General features: G+C 30.4%; 3 protein-coding genes across 3 annotated transcripts in view; 1 reads left to right on the top strand and 2 right to left on the bottom strand.

Moving 5' to 3' along the window:
• The window catches only part of LOC111684073 (ecdysone-induced protein 74EF), a 76,892-nt gene that overhangs the window by 14,635 nt on the left and 36,411 nt on the right, over positions 1-25,846 (top strand). The window lies entirely within an intron of this gene.
• LOC124420014 (putative mediator of RNA polymerase II transcription subunit 26) lies at positions 16,606-18,136 on the bottom strand. The gene has a single exon (XM_046951480.1). The coding sequence runs from the start codon at positions 17,610-17,612 to the stop codon at positions 16,872-16,874; it is 741 nt and encodes a 246-aa protein (XP_046807436.1). The 5' UTR covers positions 17,613-18,136; the 3' UTR covers positions 16,606-16,871.
• LOC124420013 lies at positions 18,286-23,057 on the bottom strand. Its single transcript, XM_046951479.1, has 2 exons — positions 19,794-23,057; positions 18,286-19,685 (listed from the first exon to the last, which is right to left on the bottom strand). Exons 1-2 carry the CDS (start codon positions 23,032-23,034, stop codon positions 18,745-18,747), a joined length of 4,182 nt encoding a protein of 1,393 aa, XP_046807435.1. The 5' UTR covers positions 23,035-23,057; the 3' UTR covers positions 18,286-18,744.

The raw sequence follows: 25,846 nt of genomic DNA on the forward strand, positions 1-25,846 counted from the left end.
AAAACAAATTGCATGCATTCACCATATTAAAAAATTTATGCCTATTTTTTCAAACAACCAACAACAATCACTGGCACCAGCACTACAAACAACTACAACATCAGTTATTTAAAATCTAGGATTAAAAGTATTTAATTACAAACGATTTTTGATCATAAATATTAATGGAAAAACCAGCTCGATTGACATACTCATGGTTCGGCAGTATTTAGTTATTGTTGTGTTTGTTGTTGTTGGTGGTAATTTATCTTCTGTTTCTGCTGTTGCATATATAAACATTAAATTTAAACTAATAAAATAAAGAACACCATATAAACACACGTCTAATGTATTTGGTGATTTACATACAAACGTGGGTACATATTTAAGTAACGTAAATTGAAAGATTGAAAAATCTTTTAATTTTAAATGAAAGAATAAAAGTGAAAGTAAAATTTATAGAAAAATACAAGTTGACAGGACCTTGGAAGATAACATTATTCTGAAATATTCTCTATTTATCAGAAATAACTGGTGTTAAAAGTTGTCTAGATTTTATACAGTTAAACAGCCATATATATGTTTGCAATCAATATCTCCTTGTTTTGACCTTATTTATTGAAACGGGTTACGCCTCAAGATTGTACCACCAATAATTAAATTTCCATCTCAACTTATGTTTTCTTATTCATTTTCACTATACTTATAAGGAGGAAAATTTCACTCGCATTCAGGGAAACATGTTCCCTGTTCGAACAGAAAGTAAATATCTTTCGACAAATAACATAACATATATATGGATATAACATCCCTTACGAACCCTAAATGAAAATTCTTAGGAATTACGAAAGGACGATAATAATCCCACCTAATAATGTTAATATGAAGCGTTATAATACAAACAATATGTCATAAATATTTTTCACTTCTCGATTTACCCACGTTACAATTATTAGGAAAAAACAACATTTTAGAAAAACGAAAATATAAAATAAATAAATATTTAGAATTGTATTTTTTTTAAGTTCATGTGCAGTCAAATGTGCGTTCAGTGACTATACGAGTATTTTTCTATGTTTGCCGCCAATTTGAAGGTAAACAAAAAGTCATTACCATGATATTTTACATATAAATGCATCTAACTCGTACAGACACATACGAACACATACATTCATGGCACAGTTTGAAATTGTCATGAAAGTGCGTTGATATGTATGCAGTTACAATGCAAAACTACACACTCCACCGTGCACCGCTCTTCTCCTTTATCTTGTTCTCTAAATTCTATTGCAAATAATGGTTTCACACAATTTAGTTAGGTTCGGTGTTTTGGTATTTCTAATGTTCATTTTTGTTTTTCGTGCTCGTAATAATTATTAAGACTTTTTCGAGGCAAAAGGTCTCTGTTCGAGAGGACAGACGATTAATCGATAGCAGTCGTTTATGTCTGTAAGTGAGTGCGTGAGTGTGTGTGAGTATTTTTTTCAGACATTTGCAGAATAATCAGAAAATTTAATCATAAGTGTTTGATTTTATTTAAATTATAGACAAAAGACAGGCTGCTGTTAATGGAGGTAGTGGAGTAGCTATTGGTTGGTGCTTGTCAGTATTGTTGGTACTTTTAACTGCCAAAAGCCAATGATGTTTGTTGTGTTAGTGTTTTTAGTGCATTGATTTTTTTATATCATTATATTTTTTGTCTATATGCACTTCCACCCGTCTTTGTATTCATCCGTCTGGTCGTGTGTCTATCTATCTTGTTAATGTGCTGTATGCTTTTATTGCTGCTGCTGTTGGTGTTGTTTTTGTGTATTTTCATATTGTTGCACCGAGAGTTTTTGAGCTGCCATAAGTTTGTATTAATAATCAAAACGCACTTTAAATTATGCGGTACACCTTGACATCAATTAAATGTTGTTAAAAATACAAAACGCTATATGTACGTTTGGTATGTTGTTGTCGTCGCCGTTGGTGTTTCTGTTGTATGGGTACCAACAATATTTATTTGATGTATAGCAAAACAACCAGCGTCTTAAGTACATATCTCTCAATCTATCGAAAATAGAAACACAAATACATTGACACCCGTGCACTTTTTGTGCTAACAAAAACTAATCAATTTTCTTTTCTGCGCCAAATTGATTATTTTTTATTAGAATATTTAAAATTACTGCCAAAAAAGTAAACAACGTTTGTACCACCAATGTCAAGTGAATGGAATAGAGTAAAAACCGGAGAATTGAAATATACTTTAGAATCTGAACTTTCATTCCTATATGATTTTTTTATTCAACGCTATATTCTATGGATGACTTCTGATATATACTATTTTACAGAAAAGTATTTCAAAATATTGTAACTCTTAAAGTGAAAAAACACCACATTTAAAAAATGTTATAAATACTTTGCTTACTCTGTTATGAAATATTTGGTGTCAAATGATCAAGAAGACTTGCAAAATATTTCGTGTCTTTTAAAATTTTGTCCGAAAAAATAATTTATACTTTTTCAAATATTTTATTGAAAAAAATATATATAGAAAATTCTAAGGAATACAATAGCATATAGCTCGAAACAACTATAGTCTGGAACTAAATTGTAGGAAATTTTATTATCTATAGAAACGCTTACGATGCGTAATAAGATTATTTGTTATTTTGGGCTGATAGGTATACAGAAAAAATTAAGTCATAACTGGAATGAATTTGGTAATAATAATATGAATCAAACATGACTTTTTTCCCAAACCATTTTTATTCAAAATATTAAAAGTTCATAAAATGTATGAATTTGTACATGACGGAAATTTTTTAAATTTTTACTTTTTTATAACATTTATGAAAAAATTGTTTGTATAATAAAAAATATAAATTAAAATGTTGAAAAACAAAATCTTAAACAACAAAACATTAGCAAATATAGTAAAACATCAGGCCAATTTCGCGACCATTTCATCGATTTCAATCTAAAAAACATAAAGAAATAAAAAATTTCAAACATTTTTAACAAAAAAAAATATAATTTAATTTGAAATATTTTACGTCAAGGCTTCTAGAGTTTGTTTAAAAAAATTAATATGAAAAATTTCATACAATTAGGAACTTATTTTTAAATATTATTAACTTTTGTCAATGAAAGCAGTTCATAATATTTATGCTAAAACTTGTTTCTGTGTATTTTCAATTTTAATTTTGTTTAAAATATATTAAAACATATTAAAAAATAATTCACTGTAAATTTTGTAAATTTTAAATTATTTCAGTAGACCAAACAATGATCCAAATACCTATCATATATACTCATTTATTTTTACAAAAAGAAACCTATATTCTTACACCTGCCCTAAACTAAGGAAATCATATTAAAAAAACATTACAACCTAATAGTAAAAGTTAAATAAAGGACAAGTTGCTATCTCTATTGTCTACTACTGTTGCATTTGCAACCCAATTGAAATATTGTCTTTACATAAAACTATATCCCCTAACAACAAAGAAGACTCATAAAAAATACGTTCAACATAATGGTCTTGAAACCGTTAAGACAGCAAAGAAGTCATAACATCTATACCGAACAGTTGTTGCATTAAGACTAGTTTAAGTGCAAGCAGATGCTTAGAGAATAAGCTATAAAACTGAAAGAACTATAAAGTAGTGAATGAAAAATCTACTCGTACTCATCAACTTTTTTTGTAGTAAAAGTAAAAACAAAAAAATACTCACCAATACATTCAAGCACAGAAAATCATGTGCGAAAAGCAAAAAATAAAAAACAAAATAAAAATTAAACGAATATGAAAGCATTTCAACATACGGATGCTACTACCGTTCGTTCGTTTGAACATATGAAATTGCACACTCACAAATGCATCTAGATAAAATATTTCAATTGAATGGAATCGTGAGGTGAGAGGAGTGTTTATGTGAGTGAGTGAGTGAACGATAGTGAGAGTGCAACTACATGCACATAACAATAAAGACATAATTGTGGAACATACAAAAACACAAACAAAAGCAGTGAGTATATTAAATTCACTCACCAATACAAGGGGACTGAGAAGGCCTACACATAGATACTGTGTTCGTGTGGTATGCAGCCTTGAATTAGTTCGGTGCACTCGCGTGACGATACTCTTACATACACACATAATACGATTGATGGATATACATACAAACATCTACACATAGTATATACATCCAAGCATTTATTAGTTATACTGGTAGTTTAATAACGCAACCAGAAAACAAACAGTCAAATCTTTACCTCCGTTGTATATAAAAATATATTCTTAGGGTCCCCTTTTTGGCCCCTCGAACGCCCCCCACCCCTAATTCAATTTATTCGTTTTTTTATTATTTTCACTTATGGCGCGCGTAACAAAACGACAATTACAGCAATGACGATAACGACAAAGACAGTGACTGTTGCAATATTACGGCGACTACGACAGTGACATTTCGTCACTTTTACATAATGTCAAAGTGACAAAAATTTGTATTATGAAAGAAATTAAAAAGAATTAATATGCAATTGTTGTTGTTCTTTTTCCTTGTTTTCACTGTTTGATTTTAATATTGTTTTTTTGTTGATGTTGTCGTTTTTTTTGTTTGAAGATGAAATTTGGAGAAATGTTTACTATTATTCTTGCTATTGTTTTGCACAATAACATCTTCTGGTATTGAATTGTTTCCCATAATAAATTGGTTTTAATTATCAAAATTTGTATACTTTTCCCAATTATTACTCTTATATCAAAGAGTAATAATTGGGACTTTATCTTTAGGACTCTCAATCGGACATATATATATATATATATATAATATATATATATATATATATATATATATATATATATATATAATATATATATATATATATAATATACATACACATATATATATATATATATATATATATATATATATATATATATATATATATATATATATATATATATATATATATATATATATATATATATATATATATATACATACACATATATATATATATATATATATATATAATATATATATATATATATATATATATATATATATATATATATATATATATATATATATATATATATATATATATATATATATATATATATATATATATATATATATATGTTGTTGGTCGGTTTCGTATTTGTAGATTCGTTTGCATGAATTAAATATGTTTTTATGAAACGAACTTCAATGTTAAATGTAACTACAGTTGAATGATGTTATATAAATATATGTATGTTTTTAGCGGACTACCGGAGGGAATGACAAAACGACAGTCGGATTGCATTAACTGATGCTACTGTTTATTATGATTTTTTTTTTTTTTTGTTTGTTCAAATGCATAAAAACAAAATTAAATATTTGCTGATGCCATTAAATTTTTATAACCTGGAATAAATTATACTTAATATAATTTTATTTGCATAAAATATTTTATATAAAATATTTATTATTCTATATAGAAAACACACAATTCGGTAGTTTTATTTGTTTTCTATTGATTTGTGTTTGTTTAGCAGGTTGCATATTGCTGTTTGTTTGTATATTTTCTTTGATTACTATTATTTATAGCGGAAGTTATTATAGAATTACAATTATTTGAAACTTTTTTAATAAAAAAAGAATACAACAAAGAAAAAACAGAAACATTAAGGTTTTAAAAATCTTCCCTCAGGTCAGAGAAACAAAATTCATACATATTTAATTTATACTTGAGAAAAAGTGTAAATTAAGTTTTTTCGAAAAAAAAAATATCGAGAAAGTAATTCTCCTGATTTTGTTAAATTTTTACATAACAACAATGAAAACGCAAAACGTAGCTTAAAAATTAGATTTTTAATTATATTTTGGAAAGGCCTGTGTCTGATGGTTTAATAAAAATTTTAATTATTTGTTCCTCAACGTCAAAATTTTGAGATAACAATTTTAATTTATCATTAATCATCAGGAGAGCTGATAAGATACTTGACAAGTATTCGGCCTAGCCGAATCTTCTTCACAGTAATTTTCTGATCAATTATGAACCGATCTTCATAAGATTTGGTAATAAGATTTTGCTATGGAATAAACTTAGTTCTTTTTCGTCGTACTGCCTGACCTCTTGTATGTTAATGTTTTAGTCTAGTCTAATTAGATAGTGTTTGCTGTATTCGATTTCCACCTGAGGCACTGGTTAAGAAACGCACAACAGGCCAGATAGAGACCTAGGTGAATTTGTTTGGATATGATGTATATGTACATCCTCCATTTAAACTTTCTAGCTAACCAACTAATATAATTTGTCAGAAAGATTTTGTCTTGTAAGAAACTTACTTATGTATGAATGTCGAATTTCATTGGTATACTCGTTTTTTAAGCCAGCAGAGGATTAAAATTTCTTGCTGAAAGAAACCTTATATGTGGGGTTAGGTCAATTATGTATCAATATGTGGAATTTAAACGCTTTACTCGTATTTTTACTACAGAACGAGCAATTGTCATAAAAATGGGGAAAAGGGTCATCATAAAATTTACTGGAGAGATTTCATAGAATTTTATATAATTATATATTATAATACATGAATTTTAACTATACATTTTTTGTCGGGTTTTAAACCATTATCTGAGGTGAAGACGCCAGATATCTTCGGGATCGAAATCTTCAAAAATTCAATCAGCCAAGCTTTCGAGAAGTTTGCTATTTAAAAGCAGGACCCTCTTAAAATATAAAAAAATATTATAAAAAAATACCAATTTGTTCAACACTTGTTACGTGTTGTTGTTTATGAATAAGAAATTTACTAAAATAAAGCAACAACAACGACAACCAAATGTTAAAGCCTTAAATCCGTAATACACAGTTGTCAGATCTTACAACGTTGTCAGTAATATGTTCAGAAAATATCTAACAATCGTCTGAACTTAATTGTTTTTTTGCAAAATTGTCATAAAAAACATTACTGAGGTTATTGCAAAACAAAATTTTTAAGTTGGCTGTGTAATACATAAATTAGACATTTTCTGCACATTTTGCTGTCAACGTTGTAAGATCTAACAACACTGTATACATACCATTAGAATGAATTATAATTACATTTCAACTATGAACCCCTTATAACTCGAGGAACTTCAATTTTAATATTTTAAATTGGTGTCCTTTATTTACATCATCAATTAAACCAAAACAACGTTCTGCTAAAATCTAACTTTTGTTTTTCAATTTCAAATACAACCTTGAATTCTTCAATGAATTTTGCAAATCAATGGGTTTTATATAACATGGAAAAATGATTTATTGAAAAATTAACAATGATATTTAAAACCAATCTTAATTGAAAGTAATCTTAATCTTGACCCTCTACATTTTGATAGAGTATCCATTTACAAACACTTCTATTTATGTATGTACATATATACATACATAATATGTTTGTATGTATGCACAAACGTACACATGATTACTTTATTAAATAGTAGTACATTTTAATAGAGACACACCAATCTAGAATGAAAAAAATCCAACTAGGATGGGAAGCAGGAAGAGTGGGGCTTGGGGTTTCGAACATCAAGTACAAACACTATTTAGTACTCGTATGTACATAAACGTACTTATTCACATACTTACTTAGTTTACTTTTTATATTACAAGTATTTTTTATATTATTTAACTTAAACTACTACTGTTGCTGCAAAAAATAATAAAAAAAGTTTAGTCAGTTGTATGCCAGTTCAACTTGAAATGTTGTTGAACCGAACGAAACAACACAACAATTCACATATAACATGTAGAATATTGCAGTTGTTGTTGTTGTCGCTTATTTATTTGATAAAAATTGAAGGAAAAAAGAAACATTTAAAAAGGAAACTTGTTGTCGCTAATTGAATGCAACTGCAACAACAAAAACAACAGCAGCAAAAAAAACCGCAACAAGCAGCACAACTATAATAGAATTTAGTTTGTACGTTTGTATATCAGAGGTACGTGTGAATGTGTGACATACTACAAACATTCTATAACATTCTATCTACACGCACTATACACAGACAAACTCACACATAGAAACAATGTGGAAAATATTCAGAAAGATTGATATAGAGACTAGAATGCAGAGGCGAATAAAACGAGAAACGTGAAGCCAAATGAAGGCGGCTAGAACACTCAACTTTTAGCATTGCATTTGTTTATTATTGTATTCGTACAAACAAATAGACGAAAGGACAGACAGACGTACATACATATATACATACTTGCATAGATATTTATAAATAAATTTAGTTGTTTTTAAATGCGTTGTATACAGATTTTCAAAAGTATCAATTCATTTGTAAATTTGTATTAAATCCATATTAAATGTAAAATTAAGGAACATCAATTTCTTTAATTTCAGTGTTAACATTTTTTTTTTATTAATATTAACGGAAACCCAAACGAGCCCTTAGGGCAATATATTATTGGTAGATTTGTAAATGTTTACGTAATTTAAATTGATATTACAGATAATGTCATTAAAATGTATACAATAAAATGACTACAAAAAAGAAATGCATACATGTACATATGTATGTGTAAATAACCTTATATAATGAATATCTATTAAGCACTCTATAATTTTAGGAATTTGTTAAAATCTGTAAATGAAAACAAAAATTCTTAAAATATCAACCCAAGAAATCACTAACACATTTCGACACTTGATCATGTATTTTTAATTTATAGACGTATGGTGTAATTATATTAAAAAGCCGTAAGCACTTATTAAACTCCTGAGTTTAACATCCAAAATAAACTTCAATACAATTAATAATAAGATGTTTTAAACCTCAGAGTCAAATTAAATCCAATGACTAATCGATATCGATTAAGCTTACAGAAACATTAATTAGGAGAACTGAAAATTTTTTGACTTAAATATAAAACTAAAAAAATATGTTCGTTAGACCGACTCACTTTGTGTTGAAAGCAAAAACATATTTTTGTTACCCCTCTCAAAATTTAACTTACTTTGTTTTATGATGATTCCCCAAAATATTTTAAGTCTAGAGACGGCCGTTCGTAATCTGGACCAAATTTAAAAAAGGTATTTTTGATTTTTTTTTTTAAATATTAGTTTTGTTTTGAAACAATATATCCAATATGGGATATCGTTTAAAAGGGGTTTTTTAAGCCGCGTCCAATGATGTATATATATTATAAATAAAGTCTGTTCATAATTGCCATATTTCAAATAAAATTAAAATTTTTTGGTTTTTCATTAATATAAATAAAATTTATGCTCAATGTTGAAAATTTTGCACACACTAAAGACGGCTTTAAAGAACCAATCAAATGATACCACATATCGTAAAAATTATTAAAAATCGATGGATGGCTAAGAAAATATCCATAGGATATTTTCTTGGAAACTGCCCAGATCACGAATGGACAACACTAAACCCAAAATATTTTGGGTAACATCATATTACATAAAAAGGAATATTTTGAAGGGTGTAACTCAAACACTATATTTTTGTGAGTCTGTCTTACGTACACACATCAAGATACCCTTCACCTTCGTGAGAATAAATGAAGTAAATTCTATAATATAATTTTGCGGCGCCATAAAATATATATGTATATTCTGGATCCTTATAGGTAGCGGATTTGATTAAGCTATGTTCGTCTGTCTGTGCGTGTTTGTCCGTCTATGTGTTTGTTGAAATCAGTTTTTAGAGGATCTTTCGCTATTTAAAATTAGCAAAATCGGTCCATAAATACCGGAGTTATGAGTAAAAACAACTTCTGAAAATTTCATCAAAAAAGGACATTTTTTCATGTTTTGAAAAATAAGCAACAACAACACTGTGAATTTGAAAAATATGTACATGTGTGAAGATGTATTTGGGTTTAAAACACTGTGTATTTTGTTTTGTATGTTTGGATGCTGTTGGTTTCATTGAGTTATGTATTTTGTTTTCTTTTTGTGAATTCTGTTCGCATATTTGGATGTAGGTTGGTTTTTTTGCGTTGTTTATTTTGTTTTTATATGTCTTTCGTTTTGTATGTTTAGATGTTGGTTTAATTGCCTTGTGTATTTTGTTGTTCCTTTTGTTTTGCTTTTGGTAGTCTGGAAAAAAATTTAAAATTTATAAAACTAATATGTTAAAAATACACTATGGTGAAGGGTATAAATTGAAGAATAAAAAAACGAAAGACGAATAATTCTAAATCGACTCAGAAAATTATACTAAGTCTTCTTTAGTATATCAATACAAACACAAAATATCTTCCCCAATGTAGTGGTATATGATATAGTTAATGATATATTCAAACATTTCAACGTATGAGTTATGCATATTATTTAATATTAGTAACACTCATACGCTAGTATGGTAAATGCCATGAATGTTAAAATCAAAATTTATTTTCACTTAATATTTTTTTTCACTTAATATGAAAGCTGTGAAATCGGAAGTCGCAAAAATTCTTATCTTTCTAAGCGTCTTTATATTATTGCATACATATAAGTATACAAATATAAAAATAACATAGAAAATAAAATCTCATATTCTTTTAAAGCTCTGTCCTGCAATTTCTGTGGACGAACTAAATTGAAAAAAAAAATAAAAATTACATTGCGAATGTTGTAGAACTTAACGAATGAACGAACATAAGAACGTTTTATTTTTATTTTGTACGTTTAAAGTTTATTTTTTCTATATTTATTTATTTGTATAATTTGTTGTAGTTGTTTCTGCTGTTGTTCTGTTTAGTTTTTTATTTATATTTTAGAATGTAATTGTGCGCCTGGCCTAGACCTAGAAAAGGAAATTTTTCGTGCTAATATTGTTGTTGCTGCTGCTGCATTTATTGCAATCGTTGTTGCTGTTATTGTTGTTGCTTGTCTATTTTGCCATTATTATTAGCGACTCGTTTCATTTATTTGTTTGTTCTCCTTTCTCGCTTACAAATACCAATACATAGAGTGTAATAGTATTTGTTGTTCTTGTTAATATTATAAAATTTTGTTTTCTATAGTGTAAATAGAATACTGAAGTATGTATGTATATATATGTGTGTAAGCGAATCTATGATTTTGTTGTATTTTGAAAATATGTACATACATACTTATAATAAATAAAGTGGAAGTGGATGTTGAACATGCAACATCTATGAGAAATATCGACAAATTAAAGTCGAGAACACTGTTAGTACTTTTTATTTCTTTGGTTCAGATTTTTTGTACATTGTATGTACATTTAGGCTTAAGTTATAAACTGGGTATTAAAGAATAGGAAATAACAAAAGAATTCTAGAAATACATACAAGTTATAATAGATTTATCTTCTTCTTATCACTTCAAGATCAGGCGCAATTCATCTCTATATATTTAAATATTAGGTTTGTAGTAGTTAGTCTGTTTCAATTTTCAATAGACGCGCAAATGGCCCGTTTGTGGCCTACAATTATTCCTTCTAACCTGATGTAACTGTTTATCCTCCTTTCAAACTAACTAACTAACCATATTTAATCAGAATATTCATTCAGACTTTTTTTACTTTTCAGCGATTACTTTTTCAATATCTCCACCACTTTGATGGAACAAAAATACATATAATTTTATATAATGTTCACTAAGGATTCTTCAACTGATTAGTATCTATATTTTTCTCGTAACTACTTCTGTTCTTTCAAAATTAAACCTTTTTTCACAAAAATTAAGAATTTTCTAAGTTTTTTGTTAGTTTTATTTAAGGTTTTATAAAATTAGAGACTTTCATTTAAATTTTTAAAATATGTCTTGGCGATATCCTAAAAAACCACAACACCCAGTATTTTCTTCAAAGATATCAACACACCATTATAAATAATTATAATTAGAGACTTTCATTTAAATTTTTAAAATATGTCTTGGCGATATCCTAAAAAACCACAACACCCTGTATTTTCTTCAAAGATATCAACACACCATTATAAAATATATTCTATGTGAGAGGCCTACAATGACAAACGCTAAACGAAAAAATATAAAATTTAAGAATTTTGTATAATTTAAAAAATAAGAAATTTTAAATAACGTATTCATATGCATAAAGTATAATTATCGGTACATTCGTTTAGTTGTGCATTTCTGATTTGTTGTTGTTGGTGTTTTTTCTAATAGTATTTTTGCGTACAACAACAAACGTATTTACATATAAAAACAGCTACAAAGTGAAAAACATATAAATTGCAGCAGTGTCGAGTGCAATTGCAAAAAAAAAAAATATTGCAATGGCAGGGGCAGAAGTGCATTTACACTGACTGACTGGCATTAGAATTTTATTTGTCTGTTCGTTTGTGTATTTATTTACTTTGTTTCTTCTCTAGCACACACATTCACCAATAGCACAACAAAAATCAACAACAACTACAACATCAGTAAAATAATAATAATAACAATAATAACAGACTGACGGACGGACGGACGGACTAACTGAAAGACAAATAAACAAACAACTAATGCTTCGAGCGATGATGTAAACAATTGCATGGTGTGGTGTTCGGGGTTGCGGTGTAGCGGGAATCTCATAAAGCTTGATGTCCATGTCCCCATTTAAGTCAAGTGACGTGCTATCTGTCGCCTTCTCTCAGAACTTTGACTCCGTTTTGTGTTTGAATGCCAACCGCGCGAATATTTTTGCATTAAACGCATAAAAACGACAATCAACGATTTTTGCTCGTAGTTAGTTGCACTATCATTTTTTCTATTGCTGTTGTTTCTGTAGTGTGTGTTTTTTTATAGATATGTAAATGTCTGTGTGTACACATAAATATATACGTTCGGTATATATGTATATATTTTTAATAAATAGTACATGTATTGTAAGTTAAATGCAAAACATGTCCGATGCAATTGTCTGTCTATATTCAGTAGTTTTATAGAACAGTGGTAATATTTGTAGAATTGTATTTTAAAATAAATATTTATATCCTCTTTTCATAATAGCATAAATATCTTTCTCTTCAGTGCCTTTATTTATACGTTTATAAAGTTTTTGAATTTATTTGTAGCTTCTATCTAAGTTATTACTGATCCCATAAAACCATTTAATTCAAAAAATATACCGTTTTTAGTACCCTAAATTACAAATTATCAACTATAAGTTAAATTTGGCAATGTTGTGATTTTATAAAAAAAAATAAAAAAATATTTTTTAAATTTGAACACAGCATTAATTTCTTATTAATTTTTCTTAAAACTGACTTTCGAATTGCAACTTTATTAAAGCATTATTATTTTTATATATATGGAATAGAGAAATCTAGCCTTATTCTCTACAATGCAATAGAGAATTTTATTCGAAAATGGCAAAAAAAAAAAATCAGATTATTCAGAGCCATTTGTATATTTTAAGAATTTTTGCGTTGCATACTTTTGTTGAGTATTTTGATTGTACTAAATAAAATCATTATTTTAATGAAATGAAATAATTTAGTATTAGGATTTTTTCAATTAAAATAGTAACAAACAAGATTATTTAAAGTTTTGTTCTGTTTTAAACCACAGTATCGATTTAATACAATTATTCTGTTGAGTGTGTCGTCCGTCTATCGGTAGTTTGGTGCACTGTAGTGTGGTGTTATTGACTAAAATTGCTATTTACATTGCATTTTTTCTAATGATTGACAGAATGACTGAATGGCTGTCTTAATGACAGTGGTGGCGGTGAGTTGCTGTTCAGTTTGTACGACAATTGTTCACTATTAGATACGTTTTATTGTTACGTCTTTATATGTACGATGTGCAAATATACATACGTATGAATACTCGTATCATAATATTGTCACAACGTTCTACGTGTCCGTGGCAGATTGACTGACTGGCCGTCGGTTGTTTTGTCAACCAATTATTTGACGTCGTTGTCATGCGAACTAGTTGAGAGGCAGCAACAACCTCATTCAACCTTATACTAACAGCTTTGTATGTTCAGTGTCACCATGTCTATTAGTTGATGTTGTTGTTAATGTTATTTGTAATTTTTTTCTATTTTTTAAATATATATATTTATTTTAAGTAGATGGTTTAACAATTGTTATTTGAATTTTCTGTTGGTCTTTGGGAGTGTGTGTGTTTTTCTTTGGATGACATACTAAACATATAATTTTTTGTGGCGGTTATTTCTTGCCAATTGTATTTTCTCCCAGGGACACTTAGGAGTCTAGGCAACACTATTATCACCTAAGACAACTATCTAATCTATTTAAGCATATTTTTATGTGTCTTTTGAATTTAATTTTGAAACACTTATATTTTTAGTTAGTTATTTTTTTATTCATTCAGCCACTTACAACTTACTGATTTTAGAAATGACTCACTATAGCATTGATTACATTTACCATCATGTTCATTGTCTAGTCTTTTTTATGATTTTTTGTGTTTTTGCTACTACAAACATAGTTAGTTTTTCTATTTTTTTTTTACTTAATACTATTTGTAGAAATGAAAATGAAATTTTCTTTATAAAAAAATACCATCATCTTCATCATGCTCATGCATACATGCATGCATAGTTTTTGCAGTTTTCATCTTACCATCATTATGATCATACGAGCACAAGAAACCAGCCATACAACAGAAAAGCACTTTCCCTCTCGTTGCTTTCCATTTTTGTAATATTATTGAATACTTTATACTTCTGCTTTAATACTTAAGACGACAGCGTCTGACTACTGACAACGACTATTACTTGCTGCTGCTATTACAAACAAAAACAAATTACAGCCAACGAATAATGCTGTCATTGATGATTTTTTCCATTGACATGGCTTTACTTGCTTTTTTTGCTGTTATAAAACAGTATTTCAAAGAATTCAAACTTAACGTTTGTATTTTTTCACAAAATCATGGCGTTATATAAAATTTTTTATGAACTAGTTCTCTACAGATCAGTCTAAAATTAATCTAACTCTCTATAGGATATAATCTTTAAAACAATTATTCTAATTTCATTTAATTCTTCGTCAGGTCTGCATGTTTTTGGATGCATTAATGCTGCTTTTTTGCTGCTATTGCATTTTTTGAGTTTGTTGTTTTACTATTGCTGTTTTTTTGGTTTGCAGCAGCAACAACGACTGTTGCAGCGTAATACAGTCAATGGTGGTAATTATTGCATGATGATGTTGATAGTGTTGCATATATGCTTTATAATCGGTGAAACTTTCTTGGAAATTTTTTCTTGTAATAGAAATTGAAAACGAAATTTTTTTTATTTTATTTTCCTTCGTATTTTGCTGCGTTACTCTCTATCAACGGTTATAGTTTTTATTTTTTTTTTTGTGAAATAATTTCATTTTATATGTATATAATCATATGTACATACAATATACTATAGTACAGAAATACATATGTTTTTATGTAAAAAAAAAAACAGTTTGCAACCGGCCTGCTGCAGACTTTTTTACATACATACATCCACTTTAATCAAATCAAAATATATTTTTACGATACGTCTTGATACAGTGATACATTGAGGCATGCAGCACACTAGATCATGTATGATTTAAACAACTTTGCAAAGTCCGTTGTTGTTTTTCTTTTGATGTTACTATTTGTAATTGTGCAGCAGTGGTTTGTATGTTTATATGTATAACACACATTTCATATTTATATGTGTATCCCTGTCTGTATGTAACCAAGTTAATTGGGCTCATGGCCAAGTGCTTCCCATTGAAAATGAAAACTACGTTTTTTCTATTTTTTTTCATATTTTCTTTTATGTGTACATGTGATTGTGGTGCTCATACATAAGTGTTCGTTTGTATCCCATGCATGAGATGATTTTATTATTTTTTTTTTTTTTGCATTTTTTATTTCACTTTTACTGAAAATTATAAAAAAAGTTTCACTTTTTATAATCCTTTAATAGTTAAATTTCCGTTTTAGCTGGTTTTTAACGCTGTTGTTTGTCTATTATTTTATTTTGATGAATAATACTTATTACGTGCTGTTTTGCAGAAGGAGAAGAAAGAAATCTTAATAATATTAAATAAATATTTTTAGAATGGAGTGGGCAGACAGTTTTTATTAAAACATTGACCTTTAAATTTTGTACATATGTATGTATATACAAATCTAAAATAAATATGTAAGGATTTTGTTTTTAAATTAAACAATTTTGTTGGTTTGTTTCAACAGAAACCAAAGTGGGTGTGTTTTGTACTTTTAAAAATGTTTTGAATCAATATGGACATTTAACGATTGAGTAATTGTAAAAAGAATTGGATAAATTATTAATTAATTTGAGATAAAATCACAAATTCGGTAGAATAATCTGTTTAAATAAATATATAGATTGTCTTAAAGACAATTATATATATATACATTCTGAAATTTTTTCGTATATTCTAAATACAAATTTGTTATATCCTTAGTACGCAAACGCACCAAGTCCTATTATTAAATTATTCATAAGTCTCCAACCGCACTTTTTTAAAATTGTTTTATAAAGGGTGTCAAAAGCGGGAAATCAATAAAGGAAGGTGCGTTTAGAGATTTTAAAAATACGAAAAACAATGTAAACAAATTCCAACTCTTATTTTGGAGATTTGTTGTTTTTGTTTTTACTTTGTTAAGAAATTAACAAAGTTGTTCAATTACAGAATTGAATATGCACGTAAATAAAATAGAGAATTTTATTTCTACTTACGTGTTGGTTGGAGGGATTGAAACACTTTTTTTTGTTTTATTTTTTTCAAATTAATTAAAGCACCGGGAGTGCGTTTATTTTTTTTTTTTGATTTTTAATTTAATTAAAAAACCACTTTGACCGGGAGTCGTTCGGTATGTTTTTTTAATATATAAGCCGATCCTCTTCGGCGCCAAGCCCGGCTTCCTCGAAACACTTCCTAAAATATAGCCTTTAGGAAGTGTTTGGAGACCTTCAGTCAAGGTCGGTAAGGCCGTCGTCGAAGTCGATAAGATCGTCATGGAGATCGATCAAATCGTCTTCAACGAGGCCTGACCGGACTTCGACATGCCGGCCTCCTTGCACTGGTGCAATTGTGGACCCTGTCAGCTGGCTGAGGGCTGAAACAATTTGATTGACCAGCCCCTGGGTTGAGGCTGGCGCTGCCGCAGGCTGAGGAACGGCTAAGGCTTGTGGTTGAAGTTGTTGGCGCTGTCGTTGTTGGGGTCGGGGCAGTTGCTGTTGGCGACGTTGTGGCTGCCGCTGAGAATGTTGCTGTAGTTGTTGTCGTTGCCGTTGTTGTCGTTGGCGTTGTTGCTGCTGTAGCTGTTGTTGTTGCTGTTGGATAACCTGCTGCTGTTGTTGTAGGCGTTGACGGAGGTCATCCAACCGCTGTTGAGCTCTCTGTTGAGGAGGGTTGGGGAGACTTCTGCGAGCGCGTTGGCGCAGCTGTCGTGGTTGTCCTTGCCTTGGCCCCTGAGCAGCAGTCCTTGGGTGCAGCAATGTGTGGTGCAAATCGCAACATATTTGGCATGCACCCATTGAGATACAGCTCCCTATTAGATGAGTCCGCGAGAAGCAATTGGAGCAATACTTATGGGTTCTCACCACATAAAGTCGTTGCTCCAATGTCAACTTACGGAACATCTTGCAATATCTCAATGGGTGATATGCGAAACACACAACGCACAACTCTGGGTTTTGGGCTGGATCCATTCTGGAATGAGATTAAAATACAAAGAACAGAGGCAGATTAAGGTCGAAAGAAATAGCTTTGGACACATAGACACGACATTGTATGGACAAGAACAAACTAATCTACAGACTTTTCACATAACGGGAGCATGCATAATTTTACTATTGGTCGGGTCACGACGCCACTAGATGTTCTAACATCAGCGACTCTTACGCGCTTATCCCGACCAACGTGTACGGCTTCTATTCTGCCTAACCTCCAGTCGCATGGAGGAAGAAGCTCATCCTTGATGATAACGAAATCACCAGTCTGTAGATCCCGTCGTGGATTCTGCCATTTGTACCTCTTGTGTAGCTCCTGAAGGTACTCATTTTTCCATCGTTGACCAAATTTATGATGGAGTGCTTTCAGTCGTTCCCAACGATTCAATAACGACAAATTGTCAGGCGGTATTTCTGGCGCGAATACCAAAGGTGCACCGCGCAGAAAATGACTCGGAGTAAGGGCCTGCAGGTCATCTGGGTCTTCTGACATCGGTGATATTGGTCGTGAATTTAAACACTTTCTATTCGCGCAAGCAGAGTAGAGAACTCTTCAAATTAAATTTATGTGCGCCTGCAATTTTCCTGAAGTGGATTTTGAAGCTTTTAACGCCAGCTTCCCATAAACCTCCCATATGCGGGGCGCTAGGTGGAATGAACTTCCACTCAAGTCCATTAATTGCATATTTATCTGTTATATCCTTGGAGGATTGTTTAAGAAATAACGAATACTCCTTTAGCAATGACTTACTAGCGCCTATGAAATTTGTACCATTGTCCGACATAACTGATTTTGGCAATCCTCGCCTAGCTATAAATCGTGCAAAAGCAGCTAGAAATGCTTCTGATGTTAAACTAGAGCAAGCTTCTAAATGAATGGCTCTTGTAGCAAAACATACAAAGATACATGCGTAACCTTTCATATATGGTGAATTTCGCAAATTGCCAGACTTGATCTGAAATGGACCAGCAAAGTCGACACCCGTATGTGAGAACGGTAATGAGAGAGTGGATCTCTCTTTTGGCAGTGCAGCCATTATTTGCGATTTCACTTGTTGTTTGTAACGAACACAGGTTAGACAATGATGAACGCATTTCTTGACTGTTCTTTTTAAACCAGGAATATAAACTGGCTTCTTACTGCGCTCATCATAAGGGTTATGTCAGCATGGACTAGAGTTTTGTGGACAAACTCCAGAAAAATTTTGCAAAATTGAGAAGAGTTAGGGATAATTATGGGAAATCGCTCATCGTACGTAAGCGGGGCATTAGCTAATCTACCATTAACCCGCATAAGACCTTGAGCGTCGAGAAATGGATTTAGAGTAAGCAGAGAGCTTTTCCTTGAAATATGCTTAGAATCCGAAAGATTCTTTAAATCTTCAGAATAATGAAACTTCTGCGTTAGTCTAATATATACAATTTTTGCGTTATTAAGCTCTTCGTGAGAGAGCGTTAAACTTTCAAACTTAGTTTTCTGTAATCTTTTATTAGTAGAACGTATGAACCTATAAATATATGCTATTACGGCGAGGGCTCGCCGATATGAAGAAAATCTTTGTATTATATTGAGTTCATCTGTAACGGAACAGTGAACTTCAACTTTCCTTTGTTCCATAAGAGCTATGGCAGGTGGGTTAGATTTAGGCCAATTGTCTTGGGAGTCAAGTAGCCACATTGGTCCATACCACCACAAAGGATTTTTTTTAAGATCTTGTGGTTTACACCCTCGTGTTCCAAGATCTGCAGGATTTTCATGGGTTAAAACGTGGTTCCACTTAGCATTACCAACATTTTCAATGATTTGAGATGTTCTGTTGGCAACATATGTTTTCCAAACTGATGGATGTTTTTGTAACCATGCTAATACTATAGTGGAATCTGACCACAGGAAAAGTTGAGCACTTTTAAATGAATTGTTAGTTAGAGTTTGTTTAATTAGTTTCGAGAGCAGTAATGCCCCACATAACTCTAACCGAGGAAGACTTACACGTTGCAACGGCGCAACTTTGCTTTTCGCTACTAGCAGATTAGAATGTCTGCCAGACAAATCTTCCACTCGAATGTATATTGTTGCACAATAGGCCTGTTCAGATGCATCACAGAAACCATGGATCTGGATTTTGCTATCTGGATGGAAATGGATCCATCTGGGGATTTGAATGGATCTTATGTGTATAAAATCTTCTAAGAAAATGTTCCACCTTGAAAGAGTCTGAGGTTTCACATCTTCATCCCATTCGACCCCATCTTGCCACAATTCTTGTAGAAGGATCTTTGCTTGAACAATAATGGGCGTTAGCCACCCTGCGGGGTCAAACAATTTAGCGACCGCGGATAAAATTGTTCTTTTTGTTACTTTTGATGCGAAATCGGGAATTTCGACTTTATAAGTGAAGGAATCACTGTATGCATTCCACTGAATACCTAACGTTTTCGTAGAGCTCGAATCGTAAAGTTTTAAGAAGTCTGCACTTAAAATATCTTCAGTTGGAATATTTTCTAATAATTTGCTATTATTTGCCGTAATTTTTTTAAGTGGAAATCCAGCTGATTTTAAAGACTTTATTAATTGACTTTGCGCTTCTAGGGCTGAAGCCAAAGTATGTCCACCAGCTAAAATATCATCGACATATGTTTCATGTCTTAATATGTGAGATGACAAAGGAGACTGTCTCTCTACATCTGTTGCTAACTGCAGCAACGTTCGTATGGCTAAATACGGTGCACAATTCACTCCGAAAGTGACTGTTAACAGCTCGTAATCTTCAATATTGCTTGAAGTTTTTGTTCTATACAAAATTCTCTGAAACGGACAATCTGCTTCCGTTACTAATATTTGGCGATACATTTTTTCGATATCTCCATTGAAAACGTATCTATATATACGCCAATTTAAAATAACTGACATTAAGTCAGATTGCAACGTTGGACCAATATGCAATACATCATTCAACGAAAATGAGCTTTTCGTTTTGCGAGAACCATTAAAGACTACTCTAACTTTTGTAGAAGTGCTTTCCGGTCTAAATACAGCATGATGTGGTAAATAATATGAAAAATACTTTCCATCTTTACAAATTTCGGAAGAATTTGTTTTCCTCATATGACCCAATGTTATATATTCTTCTAAAACATCATTATAAATCTGTTGAAGATCTACTTGTTTTTGTAATTTTGCCTCTAGATGAATATATTGACTTTTTGCTGCGAATCTGGAAGATTGCAAATACAAGTTTTCTGGAAATTCTTGTTTAAAAGGAAGTTTTACAACATATCTACCATCACTTCTGCGATATGTTGTCTTTTTATAAAGTTCTTCACAGTAGAGATCTGTTTCTGATAGAACTTTCGATTTTGGAATTTCTTCTGTTTCCCAAAATAGTTTAAGCATTGAGCTTATTTTATCATTTTCTTCCTTATTTTGAATATTAGCAGTTAGAGAAACGCTATGTAATTTCATTGGGCCATAAATATACCATCCATAGATGGAATTTTGAGCAAGGAGATTGCCTAAGATATTCTTTTGTATTCCATCTTGAATGATATATGGAATTATATCACTACCGATTAGCATGTCTATTTGTGAAGATATTAAGAAATTAGGATCAGCTAATTTTAGATGTTTTATTTCTGAGAGATCAGCGTTTGAAATCGTAAAGCTTGGCATAAATTTGGTTAAATTTGGAACTATTATAACTTGGGTACTGAGTGAGAACTCGTGGTTTTTTCTACACAAAGTTATGGTAGATATTTTACTTGAATTTGCTACCACTGTACCCCCTAATCCACAAATTTCAAAATTTGCATTTTGAGTTATTAAACCAATCCTTTTTGATATTTTTTTAGTTAAAAATGATCGTTTTGATCCCGAATCTATTAGAGCTCTAACTGTAAATACTTCTCCTAAATGTAAAATTTCTACTAGAGCTGTAGGTAATAAAATGTCATCATCATTGACAGAAAAGTTTGTTTGTGTGTTTGTCTTGTGTACTGTAGACATTGAGCTACATGGTGGTTGGCGGTTTATTGTGTCCTCCGGTTGCTGAGAGGGATCAGCATGAAACGTATTGGACGTTTTGTTTTTATTTGCTTTATTCTTCTTATTATTGGAATAATTATCCAAATGAAGTAAGCTGTGGTGCTTGTTCTTACACTGGACACATGTAAAAACGCTTTGACAATTTGTATTTGTGTGAGCTGAAGACAAACAATTACTACAAATTTTGTTCTTTTCTACATAGTCAATTCTCTGTTTTACTGAAAAGTTTTGAAATTTAGGACAATTTCGAATGATATGTGTTTTATTACATAATTTGCAAAGCATATCATCATTCTTCGATTGAGCTTCTTTGTTCGGGTTTTCATATCTAGCTTTATTCTGCTGTGAAGAGATATTATAATTTCTACCCTGATTATGATATGGAACATAAGCTGGGTTTTGACTTCTGAATGTAGATATTCTTTCCATTACCTGATGTCTATTTATTAAAAATTCTTCCATTTCTGCCCAGGAAGGTAAACGAGTTGGAGAACTCAACGATTGCTCCCAAAGAGCTAATGTTTCATCAGGTAATTTTGTGGAACACAAATATATTAGGATTGGATCCCATTGATCGGTTCGTATACCATGAGCCTTTAAAATTGATAAACAATCGCTAATGGTAGTTTGAATCCTGTTAATAGATTCGCAATTTTCAGCCTTTGCTGCTGGTATATTAAATAGAATCTTCAACTGATTATCTACTAAAATGCGCTTGTTCTCATATCGCGCCCTTAACGCGTCCCACGCCAGTAAATAATTCTGATCTGAAAGTGGATATTTAGCTACAATACTACCTGCTTCGCCCTTTGTTTTATTCCTTAGATGATATAACTTTTGAGCCTGTGTCAATCGAGGGTGATTACCATAAATGGCGGTAAACATATCGCGGAATGATGGCCATTCCTCATAACCCCCATAAAATTCCTGAGTATCACAAGGAGGAACCTTTATACAAATCTCCGAATCATTAAATGTGGCATTAATGGGATACATATTCGAAGTATTGAACAAAGTAGAGTTAGTCGGTTGATCGGGCCTTAGACCTTGATTACTAGAAGCTCTGTGCATCTTCAATTGGTCCATCATATTAGCCTTGGTACGTTGATATTCGTCCTTAACCGATCCAAATCTTACTTTTGCCGTGCATTTTTCGCTCTCAGGAATAATATTCTCATTAGTTAAAAATAAATCCTCAAAGGCTTTTCGAACTGATTGCCAGTCCTCTTCAAGGGACTGCAATTTCGTCTCGAGAAGTGACTCGGTTAAATTTTCCAATGGAGTTATATCAAACTTGGAACAAGATCCAACTAAATTATCGCATTCTAAAGCGAACTTAGCACATAATGTGGAGCCCATTATTGAAAAAGTTCCAATAAATTATTTAAAATGGAAAATTAAAAAGCCAAATGAGGAAAACTAATATCGAAAAAGCCAAATCAATGAAAAGAAAACTAACAAGTAGAACAGTAAGTGATCTGCACTAATATTATCTAATTTGACCGTAAGTTGAAAAATATTGAGAAAAAAATTCCGTATACAAGTGCTATAATGTACCTAATATACCGAATCTAATTGTGTAGAGTGACCGCTAAATCGCGAAAAAATATTTCTAAAAAGTTAAATAAAAAATCTTTTAATTGAAAAAATATTACAAAATAGTTCCGTTTACAGGTGCTATATTGTACCTAATATGCCGGATCTAACAGCGTAGGGTGACCGCTAATTCGCGAAAATATTTTTCCAAAAAGATTTTACTCGAAATTTAATTAAGAATTTAAGTCGATGTTATAATTAGTATTGAACTAATCAGACCGACTCACAATGTGTAGGGAACACACAAATTACAACAAACACAATAATGTATATATGTAATGTATGTTTGTATATATGTTTATTTTGTCTCTTTGTTTTTACTTTCTTTTGTTATAGCTACGGTATAGCGTATAAAAAAAGAGAATATATTTTGTTATTTTAAGAGATAAAATAAACAAAAAACCACCACCAAATTTACTTTAATATTTTTAAATAATAATATTGTAAATCTTAGTAAGTATGTATGTGCAATATTCAACAATGTTTTGATGGAAACAAAACAATAACAATCACTAGTTCTTGCACTAAATAGAATGAACTTTATATATAAAAAATAATTATGTATGTGAAGAATGGGAATTCTTGCGACTATACTTATTATTTTTTATATAAATTTTCAATTAATTTAGCACTTTCACTGTGGTTCAAAAAGGACCATAAACAAATTCCAACTCTTATTTTGGAGATTTGTTGTTTTTGTTTTTACTTTGTTAAGAAATTAACAAAGTTGTTCAATTACAGAATTGAATATGCACGTAAATAAAATAGAGAATTTTATTTCTACTTACGTGTTGGTTGGAGGGATTGAAACACTTTTTTTTGTTTTATTTTTTTCAAATTAATTAAAGCACCGGGAGTGCGTTTATTTTTTTTTTTTTGATTTTTAATTTAAAAAACACTTTGACCGGGAGTCGTTCGGTATGTTTTTTTAATATATAAGCCGATCCTCTTCGGCGCCAAGCCCGGCTTCCTCGAAACACTTCCTAAAATATAGCCTTTAGGAAGTGTTTGGAGACCTTCAGTCAAGGTCGGTAAGGCCGTCGTCGAAGTCGATAAGATCGTCATGGAGATCGATCAAATCGTCTTCAACGAGGCCTGACCGGACTTCGACACAATGAAAGTTATTACGTTTCGTCTTCTGAAAATTTCAAAAAGGGCTTGTCACGTACTAACGATATAGTTTATTTTTTTCATTTAATGAAAATAATGCATTTCTCTTTGTTTTTATTTACAGCAAACTTCTTAAAATATATTTAAATTTAAAAAAAAGAAATCAACATCAACCTTATCTAGATATTCTTTCGCCAATATTGATAGCAACATCTGTCATTTTTGTTTTTTCAATTGCAGCCCAACTCATTTAAAGATTGGGATAATAAGTCAAAATATGAATAAATCGCTAATCATCTCTGAACACTTATAACACTTATTATGAACAATAAGTATCCTACTCTATTGATTCGTTGGAGTATTGTCGCAACGTGGAGTGTATTTCACTGTTATATAGATATTAAAATAGAATGTGTTCTTTATAAACTAAGCATATTGTTCCCGATACCAGATTTTAAAACTGGGCTGTTGCCTCAATTCTTATAAAAATGAAATTTGAAATAGTTTCGAAATAACAATATACATATGTGTCACAAACTTAGAAATTCAATAAAAATATAGCTGGAATTTTTTAAAAGTAATATTTAGAGAGGAAGAATATATATGTAGGTTAATCAGCAAAACACTTTTATTCTTATTTTACAAAAAATCAAGAGTATTTAATTAGCCTATTTTTTCGTTTTCGCTACAGTAATTCTAGGTATTAAAAGCATATTCTAAATAAATATATGCTAAATATGTTTGTTGATGGTTTATTGTAGAAATACGGAACGAAAAATGAAATACGGAGAATAACATTTAATTAATTTAATTTAATTTTTTCTCAACATTTGTTATGAAAAAGTTCTTTGGTATTTAATTTTGAATAATTTAACTAATATCATCAATTTTATTTTTCTCTTTTTAGGTAAATGTTTTGATCATAATTATAATATTAAGAATATACAATTGGAACGACTATAACAAGGTATGAGTTACTTAAACAACCAAGATAACATGAATATAGCGTTTGTAATCATTTGTTGATACAATTCAGTCAATTATGTTATTTTTAATAGTTTTTTGAGTTGTTTAGTTAGGAGGTGTGTATAAATCTGTGAAACTAAATAGTCCTCTTTTATATACAGACTATTTGTGGAATGTAATTTTAATATTATTAACTTTTTGAGTAGTTTTCCCTTTAATCGCTTATAAATAAATAAATAAATCTCGAAATATTATTTCATTTCACTTTTATTTTCTATCAATAAGGATCGAACCAATCACTCATCAAACATGGTTGTTGCAAAATTTAATTTTTTTATGTGTTTTTTTCTGATTTTTACCACAAGTTAAACGCCAATTCAATTCACTTTCATTATGAAGCGATGCGTGTTTAAAACAAACAGAAAGAAAACCCCATAAATAAAAGAAAGAAAAAACGTCAAATATGCCAACACACACATAAATGCAAACAATCACACAT

This window comes from Lucilia cuprina, chromosome 5 (genome assembly GCF_022045245.1).
Source record: "Lucilia cuprina isolate Lc7/37 chromosome 5, ASM2204524v1, whole genome shotgun sequence".
In the NCBI taxonomy this organism is placed as follows: domain Eukaryota; kingdom Metazoa; phylum Arthropoda; class Insecta; order Diptera; family Calliphoridae; genus Lucilia; species Lucilia cuprina.

Coding starts and splice junctions, on each gene's coding strand:
- LOC124420014 (XM_046951480.1), bottom strand. CDS start 17,612: ATGGATCCAGCCCAAAACCCAGAGTTGTGCGTTGTGTGTTTCGCATAT.
- LOC124420013 (XM_046951479.1), bottom strand. CDS start 23,034: ATGGGCTCCACATTATGTGCTAAGTTCGCTTTAGAATGCGATAATTTA. Junction 19,686..19,793: donor TATACACATAAGATCCATTC/AAATCCCCAGAT, acceptor TTCGAGTGGAAG/ATTTGTCTGGCAGACATTCT.